The sequence below is a fragment of the Dromiciops gliroides genome, chromosome 6 (genome assembly GCF_019393635.1).
Source record: "Dromiciops gliroides isolate mDroGli1 chromosome 6, mDroGli1.pri, whole genome shotgun sequence".
NCBI lineage: Eukaryota > Metazoa > Chordata > Mammalia > Microbiotheria > Microbiotheriidae > Dromiciops > Dromiciops gliroides.
Window position 1 is genome coordinate 94,453,222 of NC_057866.1, and position 25,162 is coordinate 94,478,383.

At 41.7% G+C, this 25,162-nt stretch overlaps 1 protein-coding gene across 1 annotated transcript in view; it reads left to right on the plus strand.

Annotated features, from left to right (window-relative positions):
* The window catches only part of NOP14 (NOP14 nucleolar protein), a 56,803-nt gene extending 32,418 nt beyond the window's left edge, over positions 1-24,385 (plus strand). Inside the window, exons 9-18 of the mRNA XM_043971295.1 lie at positions 2,144-2,274; positions 4,500-4,585; positions 5,130-5,265; positions 9,908-10,009; positions 10,673-10,826; positions 14,948-15,107; positions 16,545-16,692; positions 20,067-20,185; positions 20,571-20,726; positions 23,810-24,385. Coding sequence (XP_043827230.1) covers positions 2,144-2,274; positions 4,500-4,585; positions 5,130-5,265; positions 9,908-10,009; positions 10,673-10,826; positions 14,948-15,107; positions 16,545-16,692; positions 20,067-20,185; positions 20,571-20,726; positions 23,810-23,909 — 1,292 coding nt within the window. The 3' untranslated portion in view covers positions 23,910-24,385. The remainder of the gene's footprint in view (positions 1-2,143; positions 2,275-4,499; positions 4,586-5,129; positions 5,266-9,907; positions 10,010-10,672; positions 10,827-14,947; positions 15,108-16,544; positions 16,693-20,066; positions 20,186-20,570; positions 20,727-23,809) is intronic.
* The last annotated feature ends 777 nt before the right edge of the window (positions 24,386-25,162 follow it).

A 25,162-nucleotide genomic window follows, 5' to 3' on the forward strand; every position in this document is an offset into this window, starting at 1 on the left:
ATTGCTGAGCCGCAGAGTGCCCGCTCTGTGAGAACATGAAGTAATTCCTGCTGTTTAAGGACTTTGTGTTTTCACACTTTGGGCTGTTGGGGCATAGTTAGTGATAAAGAAATCCTGGAATTAAAGCTGGTTTCCTGCATGACTATAGGACACTAGCAGTAGGCCTGTTGCTAGCCAGTGCAAAGACCCCCTGCAATCATTTCTTAGTTAATATTGTCAGGCAGACAGTTTTTGTGGTATATGGAATAAGTTTGTTAGTGAAGAGGCTTTATCCAAGCAAATTGCCATTTAATCCCAGTGCACAGCCTTGGAAAATAGATCCTCCTTGATGGACTTGTCCATAGAAAAGAGGCTTCTCTTTTTAGACCTCTGCTGTAAATGCCAAATTCTTATTATACATTTAAAAATGCCTCTTAGGTGGTACACAATTCAGTCGCTATTTGTACTGCCTTCCCTTCTCACCCAACAAAACTCCCTGGTGATGTCGTCTAGACGGTTATTTACTAATCCAGACCGTGCTTTGGCCCAATAGAATAGGGACTTGATCTCTGATCATACTGTCTGTCCTTCACTGCCTCTGTGTGGCGGCTCATCGACAATAAATAGCATTTATTGTGGTTCAGGAATGGAAAACGGGAATCAGTGAAATATAAGAAGCCAAAATTGAGAGAAACAAGATGTAGAGGAGAGTTGAAGCAATAGTCTCTTTGGAAGGTTTTCAGAGAGAGGCAACGTGGCATGATGGCTCAAGATCTGGCCTCCTAGTCAGGAAGGCCTGAGTGAGGTCCCATTCTGCCTCTGCCACATACTGACCACATAACCCTGGGCAAGTCAGCTAATGTTCCAGTGACCCAGGCAGCTCTGTGGAAGCCTTAAGTTGGAGAGCAGCTTCCAGTCTGCACTGGTAAAGGAAGATTGCTCACTGGTAGGTGATATCCTAGGTCCCGGTGATATCCTAGGTCCAGACTAAAAGGTTTTCAGGAGTACAGACTTTTAGATAGACTTGGGTTGGGGCTTTTCCTCTTTATCTCTCGTTATTCAGAAACTTGTGGTGCTTCCACATTCCCTTTGGGATCAAACCCAAGCTCTTCAGTCTGGCATTTGGAACCATCCATATTCTGACTCCTCTCCATCTGATCTGAGAGCTGACTGTGTCCCATTTTGTACCATCTGCTCCATCAAGGTTGGATTCCAATCACAATGCATTTCCAGTTCCACTCTACACTAAACCGATCCTCTGAGTCAGTACTGGGGTTCAGGACACCGGGGTGGTGTGGCATGGCGGAAAGAGAACTGGATGCTTAAGACAACATGGTTGTGAATCTGTATTCTGCTTCTTTTTTTGTTTTGTTTTTTAGTGAGGCAGTTGGGGTTAAGTGACTTGCCCAGGGTCACACAGCTAGTAAGTGTTAAGTGTCTGAGACCGGATTTGAACTCAGGTCCTCCTGACTCCAGGACTGGTGCTCTATCCACTGCACCATCTAGCTGCCCCCGTATTCTGCTTCCTACCACCTTTGTGGCTCTGATGCCTTCTGCTTCCTCATCTATAAAATCAAGGAGTTGAACTAGACAATCTCGAGTCCCTTCCATTTCTCAGGGCTTTGCTGCTCTGAACTTTAGCTCAGAGGATTCTCCACGGGAAGGTGTTTGGGGATCGTTTTTTAATGAGATTTTGGGGGGAATCATTCCTTTGAGATTTTCTGAACCTGTAAAATTCAATGCGAAATTAAAGTAATTTTCAAGATTTCCTCAATATAAACAAATTAGCAAACAAGAAATCTATTTATCCTTTTAAATTTAGGATCTGCCAAAGGAAATAACTTTTTCGGATCACAAATCCAGAGCTGGAAGGAGCCTCAGATGCTAAGTCCAACTCCTCATTATATACATGAGGACACCAAGTCCTAGGCAACAAGTGCCTTCTTGCTGTCATGACACATGGGTCGTGAAAATCAGAAGCCGTATTTGAACGACTAAGTTTCTTAATACCAGAGCCAGCATGTTTTCCACTGTAACACACTGCTTTTAAAGGAAATTAAACTCTCACTGTATCCCACATGATTATTCATTCTCAGAAACAAGGTGTTTTCATTTGCTTTTTGGATATACTTTTTATGAAGCATTTCTGGTTCTTTTTTTATAGCTCCTGACTCCTATGAGGAACTTAAGTCTTTACTCTCAGGAAAATCAACAGAACAGCAACTTGTGGTGGTCGAAAGAATTCAGAAATGCAACCATCCAAGTCTTGCCGTGGGAAACAAAGCAAAATTAGAAGTATGTCTACATGTTTGGGATTGGAAGACTCTGAAGGGTTGTATTCCTATCTTAAGTCTTTATTCATAAGGCTGTTGTTGTCTGGAGTGATGCTATAACACAGAGTGGACCGACACCTCCACACTGCTGGGATCATTGTCAATGAGTGCTGACTGAGTGCTTAGCACAGGCCCCAATGCTAGGGAGATTAATCTCACAGGTGCTCAGATTCTATACATACTCAAGCCCCATTCATTTTTGGCTCTTCTGTATCCATCCAAGTAACCACCAAGGTCTTGTTTGTTTTCCCTTCCAGTTGTTTTTCAGACTTGTCCTATTCCCGTTCCTTCAAGTTTCACAGCCCTTATCTCCCTGAATTATTAAATGGTCTTCCGGTCTCTAGATGCTCTTTCCAATGTCTCCTATGCACTGTTGCATTTCTGAATTGCTTCTAGCATGTTAACCCTTTCTCAGAATCCATCCTTATTGTCAGATTAAATCCAAACTTCTCAGCCCAACTTGCAGGACCTTCCAGAGTCTGGCCTGACCCAATTTTCCTTTCATTCTTTCTCAGAATGTACCCTCTGCTCCAGTCATGCTGATATCACCAGCCAATAAACTTCAGAGTTTTGCTCAAAATTAACTCAGAGTAATAGAGATCAATGGATTTGGAGTTAGAGGACCTTGGTTCAGATACTGGTTCTATAAGTTATTTACCTGAGTGACCTTGGGTATGTCACTTAACTTCCTTGGGTCTCAATTTCCTTTTTTGCTAAGTGATGTGGTGACCTCTAAGGTCCCATGGAACTCTCATTTACAAGTCTATGAACTGGAACCTACCTAGACTGAACCTATCACTTTGACCATGCTGGACTTGGCGTCCTAGGAGACCTAGGTTCAGTTCTCAACTCCACACCTTGGGCAAATCACTCAACCTCTTAGCCTTGATTTTTTTCTTGATAACAGAGTTATTGTGAGTCTCGAGTCCTCACATTGTAAACATTAAGGCACCATGTAAATGTCTATCATTTTTTATGATGTCCATGCTCTGCTCTAACCATTCATGCCAACCAACTATAAAAATGTGCATTCGTGGAAGGGGTGGAAGCCAAGATGGTAGAGGGAAAACATTAAACCCACAGGGCTCCTGATAAAATCATGCCAAAAATAGCAATAAAAGAACCCTTGGGGCAGAAAAATGTGCATTCGTTGTGTGTGGGGGCCCTGAGCTAAATGCTACAGGCAATATACAAGGCTTAGTTCCTACTGCTGAGTTAATTACAGTACAAGAAGAAGAAGACAAATACACAAACACTTAAACAAGACAGAATATGATTAATGACACCAGATACATACAAACAAAAGGTCTGGTGGTCCAGAAGAAATAAGGAAATCACATAAATTTGTATCGGTCTTCTCTTCTTGGAATGTTGGTTTCTGAAGGTCAGAGCCTTTGTCCAGTGTTCACTCTCCATATGTGTATATCTATAGATCTCTATTTTGCCTAACGTGAGGCAAAAGTGTTCGATAAATACTTGGTGACCATTTTTGTTGTCTAAGCCTTGCTGTTGGTACAGTGTGTTGGGTAGGTAGAAGGGCAGAATTTGACCAAAGCAGTAGAAAATATCCCAGACAGGTCCCAAGCTACCAGAGCTGCAGCTCTGCTCCCAATTAGCTCTGCAACCTTAAGCAAGCCCTTTTGCTCTGTGCCCTCAGATGTCACCTCTATAAAATGAGGTGGTGAGACTAGATGTCTATCTCTGGAAGACTGATTTTGTTCTATAACTTAATGATCATACGGGAAGAGAAAGGGGAAAGATAGCAACAGAGATGAAACGAAGGAGGAAAGAGAAAGAATTGTTGACAGGTGACAGTCTAATCTGGCTTTCCTTCCCATCTTGGGTGGTCCTCAGTTCTTTTACTACACATTCTATCCTGCTTGCAGCTACTCTTATCTCCCCCCTTCCAATAATTTGATGCATTCCACCAATTATCACCAGGAGTGAGGAAACCTAAGATGTATGACATTTGTCAAGTCACTTTCTCTCTAAGGCTTTTGATTTCCCTATATATACTGCTGTTAGTTTAGTCAGTGCACCTGGAAATTGCAAAGGATCTATTCCCTTGATGTCTTTCCACATGTTTTTTAGGTAGAAACCTTGGGTAATGATAGTATTTAAACTGGTGAGAATTATTTTCCTTTTAATACTAATCAGTACATCATTTTCTTGTTGCTGTTCTTACAGAAACTGTTTGGCTTCCTCTTGGAGTACATTGGGGATTTGGCTACGAAGACTCCACCAGATCTAAATACTATTGACAAGTTAGTTGTGTAAGTAAAACATGGTATTACATTAATTGAGATAGAATCTGAGAATTTTTGTCATCTTTAGAATCATGAAAAATGCATACAAGATTTTATAAAAGGACTAGGGGTTTGTGTGGCCATATATGTAACAGGTTACCTATGCCCCTCCAAGACCAAGAAAGGGACCTTAGGGAGCATCTGATCCAAGCCTTTTATTTTACAAAGGAAGAAGCCACTGCCCAGAGAGGGAAAATAATTTGCTCACAAGTCATATAATGAGATTAGTGGCCAAGTCTGAGCCAGAACAGAAGTCTACCAGAAAAGCTATTGTCTTGATCACCCAGAAACCTATCCGAGTATGAAAAAAGTGATTTTGGCCAAATCCAGTTCTCACGACTAATAAAAGTTTAATGTTGAGTCCAGTCGATGATAACTGGCAGGTAGCTTTATATTGGTGTTGCAATGAGGTGGTTTCTCTCTCTCTCTCTCTCTCTCTCTCTCTCTCTCTTTCTCTCTCGGTTTTACTATCTGGAGTAGTTGAATGATGACTTGTGTTTCTGGTTAACAGGCAGTTGTACAATCTTTGCCAGATGTTTCCTGAATTTGCAAGCAGCTCTGTTAAATTTGTCCTCAGAGACGTTGTGCATGAGATGGAAGAAATGATTGAAATCAAAGGCCGTGCAGCATTTCCGGGATTAGACGTGGTAAGTGACTTGTTCTGTTGAGTAAAATTAGTTATTTTTCCCATAATGTATAACAACTCAGACATTAGGTTCTATTTTACATTTCACAGAAAGACTAATTATTAGAATACAATGCAGCATTACTTCCAAGGTTTATGCAGTCCCCAGGGCTTCATGAATAATCTGAAAAATGAAGTAGAGTAAGACCTGGGAGAATTTTTCATGTACAAACAATTGACTAAAATGTTTTTAATAAAAAAGAAGCCTCAATCTGATCCAAAATCAACAGGACCTTGTTTTAATTCTGATGCCAACTAGAATTACAACAACTCATTATAATGATCTCTTACTTCTGTAGCACCATCAAGGACTTCCCCACACCCGTGGAAGCCAAAGCCTTGGCCAAAATAAAGGTTTGCCAAGTGCTTTCCTCACTGAAGCTCTGGGAGAACTTTATCATCATGGCTGCTTCTCCCACTAGGCCTGTTCTCTAACCCTTCCCAAGGTCACCACCACAGTCTGAGAGGGCATCAGAGTAGGGTAGTAAGTAGGATAAGTTAGCCTTCATATCCCCATTTGGCTAAGGAGGTTTAGCTACTGAGTGTTGTTGGTGCCTGCGCTCAGAACTCCCAAATTTTCTCACTCCAACTTCAGTGTTTTTCCTTTTAGATCACATCATCTCCCTTCAGCCCAAATTAACTTATTTTACTAATGGTCAAAAGCATAGGCATACCAGAACCACTGTTAATGACTGTCTTCTTGATAGAGGTGTGCACAATGTACCTTAGACTTTGTATGACTTTTATGGATAAAAAGCCCTTGTGGTTTTTTGTTTTGGTTTGTTTTTTTGTTTTGTTTTGGGTTTTTTAGTGAGGCAATTGGGGTTAAGTGACTTGCCCAGGGTCACACAGCTAGTAAGTGTCAAGTGTCTGAGGCCGGATTTGAACTCAGGTACTCCTGACTCCAGGGCCGGTGCTCTATCCACTGCGCCATCTAGCTGCCCCAGCCCTTGTGTTTTAGTGGTCACTTTAGTGCATGTTTCTACTGGCTTATTCCCTTATGTACTCTAGAGTATCGACAAATTGGAGGGGTGGGGAGGAGCAGACTTTTGTTAAGTCAGATCAATTAGCAATTATTGATCGTATCAATCACTGATCATTCTAATCCAGTGGTTCCCTGCCTTCTTTGGAGTGGAGGCCTTATCTTTGACATAATTGTACAGTGCTCCTACCCTAGGTTGTATAGCATATATTTATTTTGTAAGTTAAATAGAATCTATGGTATGGTGTGGTGGGTTTTTTTTAAAAGGATTTCATGAGATTTCTTGGAATACTGCAAAGCTTAGGTTGGAAATTAGGTTTCACAGCATATTGGCACCTGTGGCCAAATAACCAGATTTATATTCTAATAAATTGTCTTAGGAAAACAGCATACTACAATATCATAACTATTAAAGTCATCACCTACCCTAAGCCCCACTAATCTTGAGGAGAATAAAGTAGATTTATTTAAAACGAGGCCATTGTCCAAGGATTTGGTCACAAAATCGCAGAACATAAAAACTTTAGAAGTCACCAAGTTAGATTTTTCTCCTTTTTTATAGAGGAAGAAGCTAAGGAACAAGCACTTGCCCAAGGTCATGTCTCTAAGAAGTAACTTGGCAGGATCTAGCCCCTGTGTTCTGGCTTCAATTCTGGCCTGTGTTTGCTGAGGCTGCACTGCTCAGGGAGGATCAAACACTAGAGTTATTTGACTGTTTTGTAAAGTGAACAGAAATTAAATAGACACAGGGAGGGAGCCAGAAGAAGGATTGTAAGGTTACGCTGAGGCACAACCACAACCACAACCACAACCATGTGGCACTCCCATAACTGCTGGGGGAGTGAGAGCAAGAAAGGACCCTGACTGGCAATCAGGAATAATGGAGTCTGAGGCTGTTCATCAGGCAATTTGCTAATCAGAAGCTGTACATAAACCAGTTATTTGGAATAAATTGTTTACCTTAACCTCTGATAAAAGGTAACAATGATCAATATCAATTCTCCTTACCTCTATACTAAGTAAAGGTGGAAATCATCCTAGGCCCAGATTCTTTTTAAAAGTAGAGAAATAGGGGCAGCTAGGTGGCGCAGTAGATAGAGCATTGGCCCTGGATTCAGGAGGACCTGAGTTCAAATTTGGCCTTAGACACTTACTAGCTGTGTGACCCTGGGCAAGTCACTTAACCCCAGTTGCCTCACCAAAAAAAAACCAGCAAAAAAAGTAGAGAAATAAGTATACAAAAAGATATGTTAGGAAAAAAGGGAGGAAGTGGAAGTATCCTTCTGCAGATTCAGTCCTCTAAGTAGAGAGAAGGAAAGAATTCAGAGGTCAGGTAGTCTTGCTGTTAGCCAAGTAAGGAGTGCTGTCTGCATCCTCACTGAAAAGTGATTTTCAGTCCCTTCTCTGCCCAAAACAGAAAGAAATCTGATATAGGTTATATATGTACAATCACATTAAACCTATTTCCCCATTAGTCGTGTTGTGAAAAAAGAATCAGAATAAAGGGGGAAAACCTCAAAAAAGAAAAAAAAAAGTAGAAACAGTGGTTCAATCTGCATTCAGATTCCACAGTTCTTTTTTCTGGATGTGGAAAGCATTTTCCATCATATGAGTCCTTTGGAATTGTCTTGGATCATTGTATTGATGAGAAGAGCTAAGTTTATCACAGGTGATCATCACACAATGTTGCTGTTACTGTGTACAATGTTCTCCTGGTTCTGCTCACTTCACTCAGTATCAGTCTACCTAAGTCTTCCCAGGTTTTTCTGAAATCTGCCTGCTCATAATTTCTTTTTTTTTTTTTTTTTTTGGTGGGGTAGGGGTGGGGCAACAAGGGTTAAGTGACCTTGCCCAGGGTCACACAGCTAGTAAGTGTTAAATGTCTGAGGCTGGATTTGAACTCAGGTCCTCCTGAATCCAGGGCTGGTGCTTTATCCACTGTGCCACCTAGCTGCCCCCTCTACTCATCATTTCTTATAGCACAATAGTATTCCGTTTCATCCAGATACCACACCATTTGTTCAGCCATTTCCTAATTGATGAACATCCCCTTAATTTCCAATTCTTTGCCATCACAAAGAGAGCTGCTAGAAATATTTTTGTACATGTGTGCCCTTTCCCCTTTTTTATGATCTCTTTGGGATACAGACCTAGTATTGGTATGAGTGGGTCAAAGGGTATGCACAGCCCCATAGCCCTTTGGGCATAATTCCAAATTGCTCTCCAGAATGGTTGTATCAGTTCACATCTCCACCAACAATGCATTAGTGTTTCAATTTTTCCACATCTTCTCCAACACTTACTATTTTCCTTTTTTGTCATATTAGCCAATCTGATAGTTGCGAGGTGGTAACTCAGACTTGTTTTAATTTGCATTTCTCTGATCAATAGTGATTTTTTCATACAGCAATAGATATCTTTGATTTCTTCATCTGAAAACTTCCTGTTAATATCCTTTGGACCATTTCTCAATTGTACCCCCACTGGTTAAGAAGTTTTTCCATACCTTGAGCCCATATCAGTTTCCCTATAATGTTATCTTTTGATCTTAGTTCTGTTCTCTTAGGCCAAACAGAGCAAGTCTAATTTTGGGTATTCCAAAGTACCTTTTGGCTGCTCTTGCAACTCTGCAATATAATATACAAATCTGGAATTTAAAAACTGATCTATAGGCCATATCGCTGCCATTTCAAGGAGTGGAAAAGGGGAGGTACCTAGTAGTCTGCAGGAGACCCCAAGTATGGCAGCTGCAGTTATCAGCAAGGACATGCCATCTTGGCCACCAGGTTGTTGCTACTGTCATCAGAAGTGTATTGTCCGCAGTATAAAGTGGGGAAGAGAGGCATCTCTTTCCATTAAATGTTAATGTCTCTAACAATGCTAATGTTAGATAGACTATCCTTGGAAAAGACAAAAAATGTATTAGTCAGTCAGCATCAATGTCAGAACTTAACAGATTTCTATAGCACTTTCAGCAGCCCTGTGAGGTAGGTAATAGCAGAAGTATTATTAGCCCCATTTTAAGGAGGAGAAAACAAGCTCAAGGTGAAGAAATTTGCCCAGGCTGTTTCCAAGCTGGACATCAAATTCTCAGACCATTTAATCCAGCAGAACAATTAACTGGTCCTATGTCAGCTTTGACCCTTCTACTTTCATGACCTACCCCACACATGGAATTAGTCTGTGATTTCCTTGGTTATAAATCTCCTAGATTAACAGTTGCATCTTTTAAAATAATTAACTGGGGGGGGGAGGGGAGGACAGCTAGGTGGTGCAGTGGATAAAGTATTGGCCCTGGATTCAGGAGGACCTGAGTTCAAATCCAGCCTCAGACACTTGACACTTACTAGCTGTGTGACCCTGGTCAAGTCACTTAACCCTCATTGGTTCTCCTCCCTGAAATTAGCTGGGGGGGGGGGGGCGGCGCGAGGGGAGTTTGATAAAGACAAAGAAATGCTTAGTAACTGGACCCCCATGGTTTTTCTGAAGAATTAACAAATAGTGTGTGTAAATTATTATGAAAGCTTTGGAGAAATCCAGACTAGATCTATAGCTATATAGAGTGCTTTTTAAAAACTGTATTCTACTTCTCTAATCTTTTGTTAATAATAAATTTTTTCAGCTCATTTATTTGAAAATTACTGGAATATTATTTCCAACTTCTGACTTCTGGCATCCAGTAGTGACTCCTGCACTGGTGTGCATGAGTCAAATCCTGACCAAGGTATGTGATGAAATGTTTAACTTTCATCTAAGACTTTTGCCATATATCATTTTTTGAAAAGGTTGCTCGAATTAGTCATGGCATTGTATTTTGTATTCTGATAAACAGGGTTGTACTGCCCAGTCCTCATCATGATTAGCTGTCCAGGTTCCTGCCTGCCAGCTATGGGCGGTCACCTGTAGGAGGAGATAGCCTTTGAAAGCTTTAAGAGGCCACAGCCATTTGTTAGGTAATGTAACTGACATCAGGATAATAAATGCCTTCAGGCTGAGTCCTTGAAGCTCTGTATTCCAAACAGCACCAGGACACCAGCTGGGAAAAACTAAATTTAGCAACTTGAGATTAAAGGCCAGGGCAAAGGGTAATCTTCAGAAAAGGTTGTTTCAGGTTGGTGATGACTGGGTTATCTTCTTTTGTTTTGCTTCCCTCTGTTGGCTTTAGTAGCTATCACAAGGCTTACATTTTTCACTGCAAACTGAAGTAACCCTAATGGCCCATGTTAATATGTAGCAAGGGCCTACAGTTGTAAACTTTACCTGTCAGTAAAAAAGGTGGCTTATAAATGACCTGTACAGCTGACTGTATAAGTTAATCCAACTCCTTTCTTACAGTTTTTACATCTAAAATAGTGGCTCACACCCTTTAAATATGCTCTTTTATTAGTGTCCTGTTGTGTCACTCCAAGACGTTGTCAAAGGACTATTTGTGTGCTGCTTGTTCCTGGAATATGTATCTTTGTCCCAGAGGTTTGTACCTGAACTTATTAACTTCCTTGCTGGGGTGCTTCACATAGCAACTCCCAACAAAGGTGCTTCAGGTGAGTTTCTTTGAGGGAACAAGTAAAATTCTGTCTTCTCATTAGGTTTAAAAACTAAAATTATTATTTTGATATTTCTATGTTGGAATTGTAGTTTTATTTTCTAAATTATAATTTGAATTTATACAATTTCTACAGTCCCGACAGTGGGTACAATAATCTTATTTTTTACAAAGAGGACTCTTAAAAGTTCTCTCCTGTGTCAGCATAGTGGACTACCATTGCCCAGGTGATGCCTGGGCTGTTCTTCCATTCTCATCTTCACATTTTATTAAATGTTTTGGAAAGAGCTCTGGTTTGAAGTCAAGAAACATGGGTTTTGTTTCTGATTTTACCTAGCTGTGTGTGTGATATAGGGCATGTATGTCTCTTTTCTCCCTGGTCTCAGTTATTTCATCTATAAAATAATGAAGTTAGACTAGATGAATTAAACTAGTTCCTTTAAGAACTAAAAAATTTTTAAGATTTTTATTGGAGGCAGCTAGGTGGCGCAGTGGATAGAGCACTGGCCCTGGATTCAGGAGTACCTGAGTTCAAATTCTGCCTCAGACACTTGACACTTACTAGCTGTGTGACCCTGGGCAAGTCACAAAAACCCCATTGCCTCTCAAAAAAAAGAAAGAAAAGAAAAGATTTTTATTTATTTTCTCTCTCTCTCTCTCCCCCCCCCCCCCAATTGAACAATGAAAAAGGAAAAGAAAACCCTCATAACAAATAGGCGTAGTCCAGCAAAGCAAATTCCCACATTGTCAGCATCCACAAATCCATGTCTCATTCTGCATTTTAAGTCCTTCTCTCTGACAGGAGGGACGATGACATGTTTCGTCTTCAGTCTTCTAGCCTTATGGTTCATCATTATGTTGAACAGAGTTCTAAAGTCTTAGAATCGTTTTTGCTTTTTGTGTTACCATTGTACGGGTTGTCTTATTTCTTTTCGCTTGACTCTGCATCACTTCATAGAAATCTTCCCAGTTAATACAATAACATTGTATTACTTTCATATGCTGTAATGTTTAGCCGTTCCCGATATATAGAGCACCCTGCTGAGTTTCTAGTTTTTTGGCCACCACAGAAAGCTATTTAGAAAAATGTTTGTTCATAGGGGTCATTTTCCTTCTTTGCATAGACATCGTCATGGCATAGCTGGGTCAAAGACTATGAACTGTTTTGTAACTTTTGGGCACAGTTCCAAATTGCTTTCCAAGAAAGACTGGACCAGTTAACAGCTCCAACAACAGTGTATTAGGGTGCCTGTTTTCCCACAGTCTGACCAGCATTTGTCATTTTCCTCTTTTGTCATCTTTGCCATCTTTGATGGGTGTTAGCTAGAACCTCAGATTTAATTTACATTTCTCCAATTATTAGAAATTTGGAGTATTTTTTATAAGGTTGTTTATAACTCAGGTTTCTTCATTTGAAAACTGCCTGTTCATGTCTTTTGAGGCAGTTAGGTGGCAAAATAGATATAATGCTGGGCCTAGATTCTGGAAGACCTCTGTTCAGATCTGGTTTCAGACACTAGCTATGGAACCCTGGGCAAGGCACTTAACTTCTGTCTCAATTTCTTCAATTGTAAAATGGCAGTAATAATAGCACCTACCTTGCAAGGTTGTTATAAGGATTAAATGAGAGATACTATTTGAAAAGTGCTTGGCACATTGTAGGTGCAATATTTATTTCCTTCCTAATGCGATTTATAAAACTAGTTGCAAAGATTTTTCCCAGTTAACTGTTTCCCTTCTAATTTTAACTCATTGGATCCGTTTGTGCAAAAACTTTTTAATTTTATATAATCGCGATTTTCTATTTTACCTCCTGTGATTTTTCTCTAACTTCTTTGGTCATGAACTCTTCCCCTCTCCATATATCTGAAAGGAAATTTCTTCCTTGCTTCTCTGATTTGTTTATAATGTCATCTTGTATGTCCACATTACATATTCATTTGGCATCCAGTGTGAGATATTGGTCTGTACCTAAGTTCTGCCAAGCTTCTTTGCAGTTTTTGTCAGGCAGTCAGTTCTTACCCAGTAACTGGGGGGTTTGGGTCTTATCAAACACTCTTAGCATGTTCTTTGCTTCTGTATATTATGTACCTAATCTGTTCCACTAATTGACCTAATGATTACTACTTTGTAGTATAGTTGGAGATCTGGTATTGCTAGACTGCTTGCCATTCTACTTTTTTTTTTTTCCATTATTACCCTTAAGATTCTTGACCTTTTGGGGCAGCTAGGTGGCGCAGTGGATAGGGCACTGGCCTTTGGGGTCGAGTACCTGAGTTCAAATCTGGCCTCAGACACTTAACACTTACTAGCTGTGTGACCCTGGGCAAGTCACTTAACCCCAATTGCCTCACAAAAAAAAAAAAAGATTCTTGACCTTTTGGTTCTTCACACAAATTTATTGTGTTTTTTTAGCTTTAGAGAATAATCCCGTGACAGCTGGGTATGGCACTATTACTATTGTAATTTTCATTATATTGGCTTAACTAACCCATGATCAATTAATCGTTCTCCTTTTATTAGAGCTGTCTTTATTTCTGCAGTGTGTTAGATTTTGATTCTTATAGTTCTTGGATGTGTCTTGGTAGATATACTCCCCAGTATTTTATAACTTATGTACTTATTTGGAAGGGGGTTTTTCTTTCTAGCTCTTTTTATAGTTAAATATTCAGTTCATTGTTTAATCAGTCCAGAGAATTCAGTTCTTGGGTAAGGTTTCTCAACATCTCTTCTAAGATATCAGTCTTTTTGACATTCTTTCCTCCTTAGCAGTTCCATATTAAATCTCTTGTTTCATTTCTTCCAGGTACTCTTATAGACTTTGCATCTAGTATGTTCTTTTTTTTTTCTTCTCGAGGCTCTATTTGGGTTTGCAGAATTGCTCTCTTCCTTGGGATTTACCCCCCTATGCACTTCTCAGTCTAAGGAATTTGCTCAGACCTTGGCTTGCTTATCTCAGCCACCTCATTTTCTAGATTAGGTGTAGGGCGGGGGAGAAAGGACCTGTGCTTGGGTCTTAAGTTAGGAATTGTTTGGCTTTATCTCCTCCTGTGGGTTAGTGCTAGGTTTCCTGCATGCTCAGTTGGTCTTCAGTTGCCTGGCTGTCTCTGAGGCCCTTTTCTCTTGTTGTTGAATGCTCCACACTGGCTCAGGGCCCTTCTGTTATTGCCATGGGGCACGCCCTCAGGACTATACCCCTTCTTGAATCACACAGGGTCCTTCTCTCTTCCATCAGGATTCAGGATATTATTGTCATGGGGCTCTGGGGCAACCCCCAGGCTCATCTCTGCCTTTCGTGCCCTTTTCCTGTCTCTGAGTTTGGGACCACCCTTTTCTGGGCTCTAAGAAGAGACCATTCTCCAGATGCTTTGGGGCTGCTTTGTCCTCCACTTTCCACCCACCCTGGCTTGCCTACTTCTGGATTTTTGCACGATTCCAGCTGCCTTCTGTATACCTGGCTGGTCTCCTTATTCCTTTTTTAACTGGGATATTGTAAAGCTTTATTGAGGTGTTTGCAGGGGATCTGGGCTCCTCTAGGACTACCTACCATCTTCCCAAATAACCTGTTTTTAGCACATGCCTCACAAAAACTCAGTGAAATAGGTAGTGGTATATTATCTGTCTTATAGATGATGATGCAGTTCAGAGCTTCAGTCACACATCAGTCTGGTTTGGAACTCATAGTCTTCTGACTTAATCAGATGGTTTCTCTTCTGACTAGTTTACTTACTTATCTGTAAAAGAGCAGTTGTACTGAATAGTCTCTAAGATCTCTTCTAGCTCTAAATTCTGTGAATCATGTGGCTACGTCCAGGCCCTTTCCATTATCTCACATTGCTTCCCTCTGTTTTATCTGGTGCAAAGAAAGAAGAAGGCCAGAGGCTAGGAGAGTCAAATACTCTATTCTAGTAACCGTCCTTAATCCCCCTATTCTTTCAGTCTTCATCTGTCCCAACAGCCCTGTTATTGTTCATGCCCCTGTGCCCTCAGCTCTTAGACCTCTGTCTATTATCATGTGTCCTGGTTTTAGGATTTAGGATTCAAACTCTTTGGTTTGACTTTTTATATCCAATAATGTTCACACAATTCTTTATGTCACTGTTTCACCTTGACATTTAGGTTATACTCTGGTGCATCCTTTCAAACCACTAGGAAGGAATTCAGAACTGCTCCTTGTTACTGATAAGGAAGATATGGACACTTGGCCCAAAAAAGGCCTCCCCCTCAGTAAAGTGAATGGCTTAAAAGAAATCAGTGAAACAGAAACAAATCACATCAGGTATGTGGAACAAGCTAACCAATGGGGGAACCTTTTCAATCTGAAAAGACTATATGGAATTTGATGAAAAAAATTAGCTGCAAAGCCAGGGGTGTAGTTGTGAACTGAGTTGTTGTCTGTGTCTTGTTCACAATTTTTCATTTGCTGATCACACTTCCTGTTTTGTAAGCCCTTTGTATTCACAAAGTACTTTCTTTACAACAGTGGTCTTGGTAGGGGGCAGCTAGGTGACACAGTGGATAAAGCATCAGCCCTGGATTCAGGAGAACCTGAGTTCAAATCCAGCCTTGGACACTTGACACTTACTAGCTGTGTGACCCTGGGCAAGTCACTTAACCCTCATTGCCCCGCAAAAAAAAACAAAACAAAACAAAACCAGTGGTCTTGGGGGGATAGTTCAGTTCAAGACAATAAATATTTATCGAGTACCCACCATGTGCCAGGCACTGGGCTAAGGCTTGGGATACAAATAAGGTGGGGGGGGGGGGAGGCAGTCCTTGCCCTTGAGCAGTTTGCAATCTAATGGAAGAAGACTACACGCACAAAAGGAAGCTAAAAAGCATGGAGTGAAACCACATAGGACTACTGATGGAAAAGGAGAGTAATTCAAGTATTACTTTTCCCATTTAGAAACTAGGTAACTGAGGCCCAGAGAAGTTATATGACTTGCCCCTGTCAATGAATGGTGGTGCATACCCGGGCTCTCTGACTGCAAGGCCAAGGCATTGTCCTCCTTACTTGGGTACCTGGCTCCCTCTTTGCCTGTTGTAGTGTAGATATTTACTTGACTGTAACTGCTAGCGTGATTGGGGACCCCTGGCTTAGTCCCAAAGACCATCAGGATGTGAGCCAATATTGGCTTGACCGAAAATGGACATGTGCCCACAGGACCTTAGTACAGCGCCTCTTCGGGTCTGCTGCCCTCACAGGCATCACTAAGTGTGGGAGAAGGCAGCAGTAGGTTGGCAGAGGCTGTTAGCAAGGCAGCTCTGATGAGCCTTGTTGATTGTAGGTCATTTGCCACAGTGGCCTTCCTGCGCGCGCGCGCGCACACACACACACACACACACTGTGATATTTTGAAACCCTTCCTAAGTTTCTTAGGAGTAAAAAAGAAATTTTCTCCCTAAAACACTTGGTTTGGACTTGAAGCACATCTGTTTGACTGTGGAGACAGAAACTAGTCTACATTTTCCAGATTGATTGTTTTCCCACATCTTTTCCTTCTTATTCAAGCATGTATGTACAGTTTTCCAGAAACTGTATATTCTTTACTCCTTGCTATCTCTGTCTGGTAGTGTGTGTCTTGGTATTGATTTTATCTGTTTGATAGGCCAGGCTGCTGCTGATTTCATGTAAAAAGATTCCATGACTCCTTGTAAAAGAGAAATTAAGCTTATCAAAATTATTCATCCTGAATATGTGATTCTCTTGCAGGTTATCATGCATATCTGTATGTTTAAATCTCATTAAACGCTGTTTATCTATGTATGGTACACTACCATCTCTTCCTGAAATAATGAAGCCTATCCAAGTCCTCCTTACTGAGCACATTCCCAAGTGTGGATACCCCAAAGAGCTGCAGGTGAGTGCAATCTTTTTTTCCCAATCTTAATGGTATTTAATTTTTTTCTAGTTACATGTCAAGATAGTTCTCAACATTCATTTTTGTAATATTTTGAGTTCCAAATTTGTCTCCCTCCCCGCCCCCCACAAGACAGCAAACAATCTGATAGAGATTATACATTACAATCATTAAACCTATTTCCACATTAGTCATGTTGTGAGAGAAGAATCGGAACAAAAGGGAAAAACCAGGTGAGTGCAGTCTTAAGATCAGAGAGCTGGGGGCAGCTAGGTGGCTCAGTGGATAGAGCACCAGCCCTGGAGTCAGTAGTACCAGAGTTCAAATCCGGCCTCAGACACTTAACACTTACTAGCTGTGTGGCCCTGGGAAAGTCACTTAACCCCAATTGCTTCACTAAAAAAAAAAAAAAAGATCAGAGAGCTGATGGGGCCCTCCTATGCCCTTTTTACAGAGGAGGAATCTGAGGGGTTTAGTGACTTATCAGTATTGGAGGTGGGATTTGAACCCGGGTCATCTGGCTCTAGAGTCAGTGCTCTTTCCACTGTACCCGTTGTGTTCCCTAACAGCTTTAAGGGCTACAATGAGCTGGAGCTGAGATGGGAACAAGTAGATTTTTCAACCTCAGAATCAGAGAATTTGGGTGTTAGAAGGGAGCTGAGCAGCCATCCAGTGTAACCCATAGGTCATAACTTCTGAAATCCAGCGTTTTTCTTTGATGTAATTTAAACCTACAAATGTCTTCTGGAAAGTATAAAAAGGTGTGACAAAATAGTCTGAGCTTAAGTTTCTCTTCCTGGAAGGTCTTTTTTTTTCCCTTGGTAAATAGTAGTTTATTATTTTCTCCCTTCCTCCCATCCCTCTCCCCAAGACAGCAAGCATCTGATACAGTTTATACATGGGCAGTCCTCTGGAAGCTCTTTCTATCATCGTTTAAGTATAGATCTTGTTCAGATACATTTAAATCATTAGAATAATTCCTTAATTGCTTCTCTCTTGAAGAACTTTTAAATTCTTATAAGAACTACATTGGCAGGATCCTTTATTAAAGCTTTCTTGGTTCTTCCAGTAAATGAGGCATTTTTTGGCTTGTGGCAATTTGGCTTTGAGCAATTCATGTTTATACGAAGAGTGTTTAGCGGATTGTTCCCATTTATGGCAGAGAGGCAGCACTCAAATGAGCCTATTCTAGAAATCTGAAATCTGATTGGATTTCTCCCCCCTGCTCCCAGCCTCAACCTGGCTTCCTTCACAGCGTGCTTATTAGCTCGGGTATGTTGGCGGTGGCAGAGGAGAGAGGAAAGGACGAGGCTGAGCTAAGTAGAGCAGAGGTTTGTCTGTTTGAATGTTCAGTTCTACAGACATTAATTGAATTCCTGCAGAGCACTGTTGCCTCAAGGAAGATACAGAATTTAAATAACATCTGGTGCATGTTCCCTGCCTTCATGGAGCTTACAGTGTAATAGAGGGAAGTGAACAAATAACTGAGTCTCAAGGACTATGTGTTGCTGCAGTCATGAATTGCAATATAAAATTATTATTTTACTATTATTCCAAAGGCCTGGGTTAGGGGCTAGTGTTTGAGGGATGTTCGAGTTGTGTTTTAGAGAATTTTTAGGAATGTGTTGATAGGTCAAGAGAGTCAGGGCATAGAGGTGGTAAAGGGAAAGGCATGATTGGGGAACCAGAGATTCTAAGTCCTTCCGGACTTGGCTTTTTGATTGTCACAACCCAGAGAGGTAGGTGCTGTTTATTTCCATTTTGTAGATAAGGAAACTCTGGCTGAGACACTCAGCTAGTCAGTGTTCTATCTGCTGCACTGCCTCTTGGAGGCCAGCTTATGTTGTGGAGAATAATATGAGATAATAGCAGAAGTGTGGGATGTAAGGAGGACAAAGTGAAGGAAGACCACAGGACAGCATGGCTTTCTTTAGTGGCCGATAACCAGGTTCTGATAACAGTTTCAGAAGTGCTCGGTATTCGGTGTTCATTCCTTTGACATGACTAGTAAAAAAGGAACCCCGTGGCCATAGTCTTTGGGGCAGTACACAGGATGGTGGAGAGATGGGCATTTGTGGCTGGGATGGGTACAAGAGCCACTTGCAGTTCTGAGGCTCCCTGCCTGCCTTCACCAGAGCTTGGACATTTCCTGGTCCTGGAGGATGGAAAGATGGAATCATGCTGACAGGGAAGGGGATAAGCCCCCTTCCCTTTAAAGCAAGCATTGCCATCTTTCAGGGTGCTCATCCTCTGCCTGCTGCAGAGGACAGAGCAGACCTCTCTGGCTCCCAAAGGTCTCCTCAGAATTGTCCATAAAAATCTAACATGAGAAACTCTTTTGAATCTGGTGACCCCAAGAAAATTTGACCTTGGGCAGCTAGGTGGCGCAGTGGATTAGAGCACCAGCCCTAGATTCAGGAGGACCTGAGTTCAAAGCCAGCCTCAGACACTTAACACTTACTAGCTGTGTGACCCTGAGCAAGTCACTTAACTCCAATTGCTTCACCAAAAAACAAAACAAAACTAGACCTTTATAAATCTTAAAGCACTATGGGAATGAGAATTATGATTATGTGTGATTGTACATATATAACCTATATCAGATTGCTTTGTGGCTTGGAGAGGGTGGGAAAGGGAAGGAGGAAGAAAAACTTGGAGTGCAAAATCTTTTAAAAACAAATGTTGTGGGGCAGCTAGGTGGCGCAGTGGATAAAGCACCAGCCCTGCATTCAGGAGTACCTGAGTTCAAATCCGGCCTCAGACACTTAACACTTACTAGCTGTGTGATCCTGGGCAAGTCACTTAGCCCCAGTTGCCTCACCCCCCCCCCCCAAAAAAAAAAAAAGAGCAAAACAAATGTTGAAAATTATCTTTACATGTAACTGGAAAAGAATAAAATACTTTCATTATTAAATAAAATAAAAAGAATTAGGATTATGAAGAAGCAGAACCAAGGAGGAATTGACTTTTGCTAGTTAGTAAGAAAGCAACTGAGAGTCTGATTGGAAATTTTTTATCACTCATCATTTGCGTCCTGCCATCCTCCACCAAAGTCCAGCTCCAGTTCTTCATTGGGCCAAGACTGTGCTAACAGGCCAATCCCCCACATGTCAGACCAGCTAAGCTGGGAAGACTTGTCTCTTGTGCCTCTTCTCTGAGGGATGAGTTTTTCAGCCACAGCAAGCTACCAAAGGCAGTCCTCTGAATTGGGAGGCCTCACAGTCTGTTGTTGGGAGGAATACCTCCAACAACAGAATTACTGTGGCTGAAGCAGTGAGGTCCTGCCGTAATGGAAGGTAAGAGTCACCCAAAGTAGAAAAAGAAGTCAGCAGAAATTAATTGACCTTGTAAAACAAGCTTCCTTGTTTTTTTAGGAGCTGTGCCAAAGCATATTACAAGAAATGGAAAACCAAGAAAAAAATTACCAACCTTTAGTATGTGAAAAGAGCAAGCCAGTGCCTCTGAAGCTATTCACACCCAAACTGGTGAAAGTGTAAGTAGAGAAACATCTCTGGGCATCCTTCATTGGTTCATCTGTTGATTCAGTGACCATTTATTGACTGAATGACTGCTAAATGATGTTGGGGTGGGGGAACAGAAATACTTAATAAAACATAGCTCCTGCCATCCTGAAGCTTAGGATGCACAGTAGCTATGGTGACAAAAGAAATTCATCCCATTAGACAGGTTGCTCTTCTGAGAATCCTGTGACACTCACACACTCATCTGGGAACTTGGAGGGGATGTGTATTCTGAGTTTGATCCTGGGGAAGACAGAGGACTGGAGCCAAACTCCTGCACATCTGTCCTGTGGCCTTTACAGGAAACCTCTGCAGACCTGTCCTTTACCTGCCTAATCCCAGATTTTCCAATTCTAGCCTCGAGTTTGGAAGAAAACAAGGGAGCAGTAAGGAGGAGCAGGAAAGGAAAAGATTAATTCACAAGCACAAACGGGAATTTAAAGGAGCAGTCCGTGAAATTCGCAAAGATAATCAGTTCCTGGCTAGGATGCAACTTACAGAAATCATGGAAAGGTAATCTGCGTTTGTTTTGGCATCACTCAGACTTGTTCTGTGCGCTGTTTGGCTTTCTCTCCCAGTTCCTGAGCCAGATAGAACGATTGGACAAATGAGCTCTGAGACTGTATTGTTTACTTGTCCTCTTGAGAGTTAGTGGCATGCAGGCATGGTTCCCCCATAAATTCTGAACTTGGAACTCGGCGTTAGGCAGCCTTGAGAGATGAATGGGAGGGCTCTTTGGGCCCAGGACATTTTTTTCTTGCCTCCTCCTTCCCTCATCCAACACATTTCCAAACAGGATAATAATAAGACTTGATACCATGTCACTCTGACACATTGTTGAATGAATGGAATGCGGTATTTAACCTGGAAAGGGACAATATCACTCTCTTCAAATGTTTGAAGGGTTGTCACAGAAGAGTGGTTAGATTTATTCTGTTTAATTCAGGGGGCAGAAATAGCAACTGAGTTAAACTTTTTTTAAAGACCTTCTTTGTAAAAGGCTTTATGTTGAAGACTGAGGATACAAAGAAATACCTAAAATAGTCTGTGTCCTAAAGAAGTTAAATCCTCTAGGACCTAGTTTCTTAAACTGTGCGTCACAACCCCATGTGGTGTCATGTGACTGACACCCCCACATGGTCGGGAAAAATTTGGCAACAGTAAAAGATTATGTATACATCTATATACTCAGGGTCATGTAAAAATTTCTCAGGCAGAAAGGGGACACAAGTGGAAAAAGTTTAAGAAGCCATGCTCAAGGAGACTCAGCATTGGCCAGATGAGTGACTAGACCGTACGTAATTCAAGGAGAGAGAGAGAGAAAGAGCACTTAAAACTGAGGATCAGAAAAGGTTTTGCATAGAGCCTCAGAGGGAACTAAAAAATCTAAGAGTTGGAGGTCCTAGGTATGGTTGGGGGGTAGGGGGGCTGCTGGTGTGGATTATTGAGTTTGGGGAACACCTAGTAGCTCATTTTGCCTGAAAGTTGAATTCATAAGAAAAGTAAATATGAAAAAAGCCTAGAAGTACAAGCTGGTTGTTCCCCAGTTGTGAAGGATTTTATATTCATCCAAAAGAGGTTGTATCTTATCCTAGAGACCACAGGAAGCTGCTGAAGATTTTTGAGTTAGGGGGTAGGAAAATTAATTTGGCAGCTATATGGAGGATGGATCAAAGAGGTGAAAGACTAGAAGCTGGCACTCCAAATTGGAAACTTTTCAGTAGGGTAAAGAAGAGGTGAGAAGGCCTAAATTAGGTTGATGACTGCGTGTGTGGAAAGAAGAGGGCAGTGCAAAAGGTGTTGTAGAGATGGGATCAACAAGACTTAGCCCCTGCATTTATGTGGGGGTGGGGGGTGAGGGGAGAGGCAGGGATGGCACAGGCTGTGTGAGCCTTTTTAACCAGAGGGGTGGGGTGACATTTTGGAAGAAAAAAGGGACATCCAGGTAGAGATATGGCAAGCCAGCAGTAGGCATTGGGAACTGGAGTTCAAAAGAAAGATTATAGGTGGTGAATACATGGATTTGAGAGTCATCTCCTTAAAGATAAACATTGAACTCTTGGATACCTAGAGAGGAAAAATACTGTAGAGAGAGAAGGTCGGCAAGAACGAAGCCAGAGGGGAGGGGAAGGAAGAGAAGGGGAGAAGGAAATGGATGGTGATCTAGCAAAGATACTTAGTAATTACTGTCAGACTGGTAGGTGGGGAGAAAATACTGAGGGTGGATCCTAGTCAACATTGTCAAGCTGCTGAGAAGTCAGGAGCATGATGACTGCGAAGGCGAAGAAATTATCGATAGCCTTCGAGAGTAGTAGTTCGGTCAAGTGATGAGCTTGGAAGCCAGATTTAGAGAGATGAGTAAGTGATGAAGGAATGGAAATAGCACATGTGCCTAAGCCCCTTTGGGAGTTTGACTTTGAAAAGGAGAGGAGACACGTAAGACATTAGGAGTCGAGAAGGTTTGGGGGGGTTGTTTCTTTTGTTTTAAAGGGTGGGGATGTTGTGGGCAGACAGGAAAACCAGTGGATGAAGAGCCAGAGGAGAAATGATTGAGGGTCATCTCTAGCCTCAAGGGCATAAATACATAAGTAGGTGGTAGCAGAAAGGGCTGCCTTCTCCTCAGAAACCAGAGGAAAGAATGAAGAAACAGGCTAAAAGGGCTTTGATAGGGGCAGAGAGAGCTCACAGCAGGTGGCCTCTATTTTCTTAGCAAGAAAAAGTTGTCCTGCTGAGGGAGTGATGTGGAACAGAGCAAACTGCCACATGCAGCCTACAGCACTCCCAAGTGCACCCTGAACCAGATGGAAATGTAGTCACTGGAAAACATTTAACAAAATAAATTAAAATACAGTATCACATTTTAAAGCATCAGTCACCATGCTGCCTGCGGGCAGCCTTATCCTGCTTCTATTTTTTTTTTTAAGTGAGGCAATTGAGGTTAAGTGACTTGTCCAGGGTCACACAGCTAGTAAGTGTTAATTAAGTGTCTGAGGCCGGATTTGAACTCAGGTACTCCTGACTCCAGGGTCGGTGCTTTATCCACTGCGCCACCTAGCTGCCCCTCCTGCTTCTATTTGAATTCAACACCCCAAGTGTCGGGGACTTGAGAAATCTGGAGCAGCAGGTTTGTCCAGGAAAATAGAAGGAATGCCATACAGCAGGAAGAGCCCAGGGGAGCTTAGAGAAGCTCAGTAGGTAGTGATTGACTGAGCAAGTGAAAAACTGTGGTTAGAGGGTATCGGCACAGCTTTCAGGAATTTTCTAATCTTTGAACCTAACAGTGAAAGTGGAGGTGAGCCATTTGGAGCTGGTTGGCCATATGGTAGTGATGTTGTAGAAGGACATTCATGCCTCAGCTTGATCTGTAAGATTTCTGAAGGCCCTTCCTACTCTAGGATTCTAAAGTACTGTGGTTTTGATAGTTTTGTTTTGTAAACATTTATTGACTACCTACTGTGGACCAGCTTAGATTTAGACTTTTATTGAGGTAGAATTACATAAATAAAGTCATACTCACTTAATGTATCCTGTCTTCTTATGTTCTAGTTCTTGGTCTTATTTGTACATTGATCCCATATTATATTTTTATTTTGTAGGGATGCTGAAAGAAAGCGAAAAGTAAAACAACTTTTTGGTAGCCTGGCTACCCAGGAAGGCGAATGGAAGGCCCTGAAGAGGAAAAAGTTCAAAAAATAAGTTTATGAGCAGAAAATAACTTATTTTGTATTTGTACCTAAGCCAAGACTCTTCCAAATTTAGAGTGAATTTTTTATCCAGGTTCCCTGGATAGTGCTGCACAGATACAGGCTCTAATGTACACATTGGAGCATCAATCAAGGAATCAAGTCAATTCCTTAACTGTTAAACTATAAGTGACTTTTGGTATATTTTTGTAGTTTAATAAAACTTCAACCTGGAAGAAAACTAGCTAATTTCTAACTGAGTTAGTGGAGAGGCTAAGTGAAGGTTTACCAGCAGGCCCATTTCACTTCCGCCTCCTCCTTCTCAAGCGCACTCAGACAGAGCCCTTGGAAAGTCCAGAATAGGGAGTGCAGTCCTGGTCTTCAGGGCCTTGGAGTTATCCTTCAAAGCAGTGATTCTCCGTGGGAAGCTGTAGGAGTTTGGACTGAGGTGGGCTGAATGCTTTTGAAAGTAAACTCCTGATGATGACAGCCTTTTGTTGTTGTTATTTGTTTCTTCCACATGGTGGTAGAATACTGATTCGGTGATTGTGGATCATTACTTGGGTTCTCTGTGCGTTTCACCTCACTGTAGAAGAAAAGGACAAGAATTCAGAGCTTACACTCAAGCCGTTGTACATAGAGCTCTGCTTCAGGTGTTTGCATTTAAAGAACAGGCAATACTTGCTTACACAGAATGAACTTAGTTACAAACCAATGAGCATTTACCAAAGCCTTACTTATTATGAGCCAGGCAGAAGAACGTGTACCAGCTGTGACAGAGCTGCCTGGGTCCCCTGTGACCTGATTCATACAACATGCCACATCATGTGTGACTGTCACCTCTGCTGGGTAGGCTGACCCAAGTAGACCACAAACATGGGGCTTTACAAAACTCTACAGCCCTTTACAAAGGCCATAAAGAAACCCATTGACTATACAAATCAAGAAGTCAGATGAAGATAAACACTGTCAACTGGATGGAGCCGGCCTCCAACCTGTGGATGGCCAGAGCCAAACAGAGCAGGCTAGAGACAGGAGAGTTGGGAATCAAACAGAAGTTTAATTTCAAGGTGAGGGAAATGGCTTATGAGCAAGGAGGGGCTATAGACACATGTGCTAGGGCCCCTGCCCCTAGTGGGGGTGAATCTTGGTACTTATCCCAATGGCTGTGCAGTGAGCTGTATCCCTGACAATGAGTAGTAACAGCAACAAGAGACAAGCTTGATTCATAGCAGGACTTTATAACCAGAACATAGGTACTTGTCC